This window comes from Nannospalax galili, unplaced genomic scaffold (assembly GCF_000622305.1).
Source record: "Nannospalax galili isolate Female #2095 unplaced genomic scaffold, S.galili_v1.0 scaffold307, whole genome shotgun sequence".
Taxonomy (NCBI): Eukaryota; Metazoa; Chordata; class Mammalia; order Rodentia; family Spalacidae; genus Nannospalax; species Nannospalax galili.
In genome coordinates, this window is record NW_008359625.1 from 467,765 (window position 1) to 474,532 (window position 6,768).

The window sequence follows — 6,768 nt, forward strand, 5'->3', positions numbered from 1 at the left end:
AAGTTGAAAATCTTGGAATTTCCTTTATTCCGTTGGGTAGAGGCAGTAGTGGTCATCCCTTTATCTTCAGGTGCTGTTGACATCGGTGCAAGTTATGCAGTTGAATTTAGAACAGTTAGCTATAGAATAGTCATCAAAGAGGAAATTCAGTTGTAGATACTGGAACTTTGGGCCCATGGAAAGTTGAGGATGAAGAGAAAAAACTATAGCTACATTTCATTGCTGGAATAAGTAATCATAACTCTTCTTGCTTTGTCATTTTTTATGCCTTAGGAAAATCCTGAACTTGGTATCAGTGTGTAGTGTTTGTAAATACAGAATATAAATGATTCGGCTGTGCACTGGAAGTTTTCAATTATTGTCTTATTTCGATTTTGTCTTGTAGTAATGGATGGTTTTTTCAAACCTTTGAACCTGAAGGTTTAAATAACGTATATCCTTGTTTTACTCTTTAGAGATTTGTTCACTGTTAATTAAATACAATTGAATATATTTTTGAGTACTCATTTAACATAGAAAGCACCTTCAACTTAAAAGCCATCCAGTAAGTTCCTTAGAATTGTTTTACAACCTACACACATCATAAAAGAAATTTCAAGGCAAACACTGGAAGAGATGTCAGAAGATTCAGAAAAGGAAGACTATTCAGACAGAACTCTCAGTGATGACGATGAATCCATATGCTTTTCTCATTTTACATAATTTGAGATAAAATGTATTAAAAAGTATATATTCCCAAGTAAAATGTAGAAATTGAAGTAAGGAAAAAAATGATTCCAAAGCTATTATTGTGTGTAGTATGCCCTCCCTAGAAAGAATTGTTTTTTTTTTTTCTTGAAAATATTTTCCCTAAGATTATGTTGAATATTATTAAAACATACGTTTTGAACCATTGGAATTTTACTTTTATAATTCTTATCCACTGACTTCCTTATATGTGCTAATCAGGTTACAGTATAATATGCATAACGTTAGAGCTACTTGCTTCCCAACCCTCCTGTGTATAACCATAATAGGTTAATGTGGCTCTGATACCACAAGTAAAGGATGTGGAAGAGTAAGAGAGGGCAGGGGTGTAGTGTTTAAAATTATTTTGTCTGGTTCTAGTACATATTTCCGAGAGAGTTCCTTCAGATTTATTAAAGTATAAAGTCTCAAAATGAGCACCCCAAAGTGATGTATAGCCCTCTACATCGATGGCTGTGTTTCTTTGTTGTTCTTGTTCTTAAATTTGTTTTCTCAAGTATACCAAGAATCATTAAACGCCATTCCTTCTCTACAGTTGGCCATGATCATAAAGGAATAAAGATGCAAACCTTAAGATTTCAGTGTATTGGGGCTACTGCTTTGAGGCCAAGACCCCAAAATAATCACTGGATTCTCTCACTTATTGAGGATTAAAGGCAGTCCCAGATACTAAGCTAGATGTTGTGGGGTTTGTTTGAAAAAAAAAAAAGCTCTGGATTTTGATTCTTGTTTCAGGATGAAGATACATTTGTGCAATTTGTAAGTGATGACATTCATCAGTGTACACTACTAACAGGTTTGATTTCTTCTATATACATTTTCCTCCCTTTTATCATGAGACTTTGGGTGGGCAAAAAGTAAACTGAAGAAACAGAAAAACAATCCAGATTTAGTAATGATTATTCTGGTAGAAAAGAAGAAAGATAAATATCTACTTTGGAGTTTAAACTTTTCAGGTGGTTTTAGGTAAACCTGATGTATATTTAAAAATAACAAGAGGCTGGAGAGATGGCTCAGTGGTTAAGAACACTGGTTGTTCTTGCAGAAGACCCGGGTTCGAATCCCAGCACCCACATGGTGGCTAACAACTGTCCCTAACTCCAGTCCCAGGGAATCCAACAGTCTCTTCTGACCTCCGCAGGCACTGCATGACATAGGTGCACTGCCCTACATGCAGGCAACACATGCATACACATAAAATAAATTTTTTAAATAATTTTTTTTAATTAAAAAAAACGAAGTGGAAGCAGTGATTACTTTGTAAAGGACTTTGCTTAACCTGATGGCACATACCTTTAATCCCAGAACTTGGGAGGCAGAGGCAGGAGGAGCTCTGTGAGTTTGAGGCCAGCCTGGTCAGCTGGGGCTGCAGGAAGACCCTGTCTCAAAAAAACTGAAAAAAAAAAAAAAGAAGAATTTACCTTGTCATCTCTTAAGGAACTCTTTTTCTTTAAAGGAATAAATGCTGAAGGATCTAAGTTATAATGAGTGCAATATGTTGGAAATATATATTCATTTAAATGAAGTATACTTTCATAAAGTTTTCTTAAGTTATTCATTTGCATGTATATGGGCATCTTGATACATACTTGATTTTTAAACTTTTATACATTTGTACTGTCAAATTCTAAAATATTCCAGTAAATATTTACATATCCATTACAGATACAGCTATTCCAGTATTAAAGTTAAGGACTTTAGGGGCTGGAGAGATGGCTCAGCGATTAAGAGCACTGACTGCTCTTGCAGAGGACGCGGGTTTGAGTCCCAGCACCCACGTTGTGGCTAACAACTCTCCTTAACTCCCATTCCACGGGATTTGATGCCCTGTTCTGACCTCCACAGGCATCGCACAGCACGTGTGCGCCTACCTACATGCAGGCAATACAATCATAAACATAAAATAATAAATAAAAAAATTTTTTGGTCTTTTTGAGACATGGTCTCCCTGTAGCCCAAGCTGTCCTGGAGCTCACTATGTAGACCAGGCTGGACTTGAACTCACAGAGATCTGCCTGCCTCTGCCTCCTGAGTGCTGGGACTAAAGATGTGTGCCACCATGCCCGCCTTAAATAAAATAATTTTTAAAAGTTAAGGACTTTATTATCTGTCTTTTTGGCCACTATTTAAAACAAATCTTCACTTTTTAGATAACTTCTATTCCTAAGTTGGTATGTATCTTTCTAGATTTTCTCTTTGCAAGTATATATGTGTGCACATGTATGTATTATATATTTGTAAATAAAGTGTACGTGTATACACACATGCATGCACACAGAAATTTTGTAGCGCTGTTTTGTGAAATTTTCCCTGCGGCTCCTTTTCTTTTGTTTTGCCATCTAAGGGAAGACAGGAGGTAACTCCTTGTTTTAGCTGGCATATTGCTAGAGAAGTTGAGAAAGATTTCATAGGCTTATTGTCTGTTTATATTCCTTGTTATGAATTTCTCGTTCATTGTCTTCCTTTGATTTTGCTTATGTTGCTTCCATCATTTAGAATTATTTTGACGTGGTTGGGTTTATCAGTATTTGTTTGTGACTCCTCGTTTTTCATCTTATTTAAATTAAAAGGCCTTCCCTACTCAACGTCATGAATATGCTCATCGAAAAAATTTTAAGTACTTGTCTGATTTGATTTTTGACGTTGAACTTCTCTCATGCATAGATTTTATATTCTAATTCATAAATAGCTACTGTTGTTACTTTTCTGTTGCTGTGATAAAAACAATATGACAGAGGCACCTTACAGAAGAGTTTATTTGGACTTGCAGTTCCAGAGGGGGAGTCCATAATGATGGGGGTGAGGAGCGTGGCAGGAAGCAACAGGAGCAGAAAGCTGAGAGTTCACATCTTCAAGCACATACAGGAAGCAGAGAGAGAGCAAACCTGGAAGTAAGATGAGGCTATGAACTGCCAAAGCTGGCCCCCAGGGACATACTTCCTCCAGCCAGGCCACACCTCCTACATCTCCACAAACAGTGCCACACCGAGGCCATATACCAGGTGTTCAACTACTTGAGCCTATGGGGGTGGTTCACATTCAAACCACTCAAAATGACTATCATGCCTTTTTATTTTTTTATTTTTATGTTTTATTTATTTTATTTGCATAAGTGTATGCCTGCATGTATATAAATACACTTGTGTAATGCAATGACTGTGGAGGTCAGAAGAGGGCATCAGATCCCCTGGAACTGGAGTTAACAGATGGTTGTTAGCCACCACGTGTGTGCTGGGGATTGAACCTCTGCAAGAGCAGCCGGTGTTCTTGACCACTGAGCCATCTCTCCAGCCCCCAACCATGCCATTTTATAAGCACTAACATTATTTACTGAAACTTGTCCATTTTGCAACTGATTTGAAGTCTCACTTTTGCCATGTATTTGATATAATAGCTTTATCATATACTAAACTTTATCTTTCCATCCCTGGACTCAAGGCTGTACCATTTATCACTTACTATTCCTGAGTCACTGTCACGTTGGAAATTATAGTAGCTTTAAATGTGGTAGTTTGGTATATGTTAGGACATATACTCTAAACTTGAGTCAAAAGTTGGAAACAGATTTGAGTGGGAAATGTTATATGAAATTTAAAAAGCTCAATAAAAAATAGTTTGAAAAGTTGGAAACAATCTGAATATTCAGCAATAGGAAAATTATTAAAGAGATCACAGTACAATTATATATTGTACAATTATATATTGTACTATGTACTGTAGGGAAGACTTTTGTGATTTATTATTAGAAAAGAGCCACAAATGAATACTGATAACCACATCAAAATAATTCTAAAGCACTAATGTTTAAGATGTTCCAATTTGAGTAAAGCCTATTAAAATGTAAACTTTGACACATTAAAGTTTTTGTTTTTAATTTTATTATTTTTATTTATTTATTTATTTATTTTGGTCTTTTTGAGACAGGGTCTCCCTGTAGCCCCAGCTGGCCTGGAACTCACTGTGTAGACCAGGCTGGCCTTGAACTCACAGAGATCCACCCGCCTCTGCCTCCTTAGTGCTGGGATTAAAGGCATGCACCACCACACCCAGCTTATTATTTTATTTTATGTGTATTTGTGTGTTGCCTGCATGTAGGTCAGGGCACCTGTGTTGTGCAATGCCCATGGAGGTCAGAAGAGGCTGTCAGTCTCCTGGGTCTGGAGTTACGGACAGTTGTTAGCTGCCATGTAGGTACTAGGATTTGAACCTGGGTCTTCTGCAATAACAGTCAATGTTCTTAACCACTGAGCCATCTCTCCAGCCCCACATTAAAGTTTTAAGGTGATAACTGGAGCAACAGTAGTTTACAATTGGGCAGCTCAAAACAGGAAGCAGTTTGGAGGTGCCACCTAAGCCGCCTGAGGGAAAAACTTAGTGAATTCAGAGGCAAGGCAAAGAAAGTGTTTCATTGTTTGAAGTGGAACAGAGAACTTATTTGGATCCTGTGGAAAGCCCCTAGAAGTTAGTTCACAGGTTCTGTAGTAGCATAAAAAAGGGAAATGAACTTAGAAGGAATTTCACATCAGACTGATACTAAACAATCTCATACAGTGACAGAACCAGTGCACTACCTGCTGAGGACAGGTCCATGATACTCTAAATGAATCACATTTCTGAGGTTGGATCACACAGTCGACATAGAATGAGAAAGAGCTAAGAAAAACTTGTGACTAAGAGATCACTAGGCACCTTTGGGAATACAGTTCCAATAAATGGTGAAGAATTATAGTCAGCTGTATTTAACTCATTAGAGAATTAGTATGGCTAAGAAGTCAAATGCAGTGCTTTGGGAGATAGCTCAGATGGTAAGGTGCTTGCCTCTTTTGTAAACATGAGGACCTGAGCTCAGCCCACATAAAAATGCCAGGCATGGTGGTATGCACTTGTAATCTAAGCTCTGGAGAGGTCTGAGACAGGAGCTCTGTGGGCACCCTGGATAGCCAGTCTAGCCAATTTGGTGAGCTCCAGGCCTGTGAGATGCCCTGTTTCAAAGGAGGTGGACAGTGTTCCTAGGATGATACCTGAGGTTGTCCTCTGGCTTACACAGGCATCCACACACATGTACACTGCATACACACAAGCATACATATACACGTATAAAAAAGTCAAATGTAGATAATTTGCTAGAATCTGGAAGAAACAGACATTTTTAGAGTATTGGTAAGAAGTCAGTGTATAGTAGTATATAGATTAATGTTTTCAGTTGTTATGAAGAGCATTTTCACAAAATTTCATTTATATTTTTATTTAAAGTGATGTAAATTGTTAAATAGTTAAAATGGTACTATACATGCACATAAATTAGTGTTGAAAAGAACTATATGAAACACAAAGGAATCAGGGTTTTCCTTCTGATCACTCATGATTGTATTTGAATCTCTTTCAGCTGATTCTACTGGTGACCTGTTCTTCCCTCAGACTACACAGATACTATTGGAATGTCAGCTAGGAAGGTGGGTGCCACACCTCCGGGAACCACGAGATTTATATGGTGTCTCCTCTTCCGGTCACTGAGCCCAACATGGTGGCCATACCACTGTGAGGCCATTGATGAGAAAGTTCAGCATATTGGTATGTTTTTAGCAGTTTGGGGGATTCGAACATTAGCAGACCTACTTTGTCTACTTTGATTTTAGTGAGGAGACTCATGGTGTAAAGAACAGTTCCTTCCAACAGAAATATAACATAAGCCATATGTATAATTAAAAAATCTTCTATTAGCTGTATTTATAAAGATTTAAAGTGGAGTTAATTTTAAAAATACCATCTATTTAAAATATTTCACTTTCTTTTTGTAAAAGTCATCCAAATCTGGTGTGCATTTATACTTACATACTTCATTTCAGATAAGTCACATTTTAAGTATTCAGTACTACATGTGTTTAAATAGAAGGTTTTAAAATATATATGTCAGAGCTGAGCATGATGGCATATACCTGTAATCCCAGCACTCAAGAGGCTGAGGTAGTATTCAAGGCCAGCCTGGGCTGTATATCACCAGACCACATATATATATATATA

The 6,768-nt window shown here is 37.3% G+C and overlaps 1 protein-coding gene across 1 annotated transcript; it reads left to right on the forward strand.

The window, feature by feature from the left end:
* Positions 1-615: 615 nt before the first annotated feature.
* LOC103726064 (cytosolic carboxypeptidase 3) lies at positions 616-6,403 on the forward strand. The gene is given in 5 exon segments (XM_008823453.1): positions 616-674; positions 1,479-1,543; positions 6,134-6,253; positions 6,256-6,359; positions 6,362-6,403. Coding segments are annotated over 5 exon segments (390 nt in total).
* The last annotated feature ends 365 nt before the right edge of the window (positions 6,404-6,768 follow it).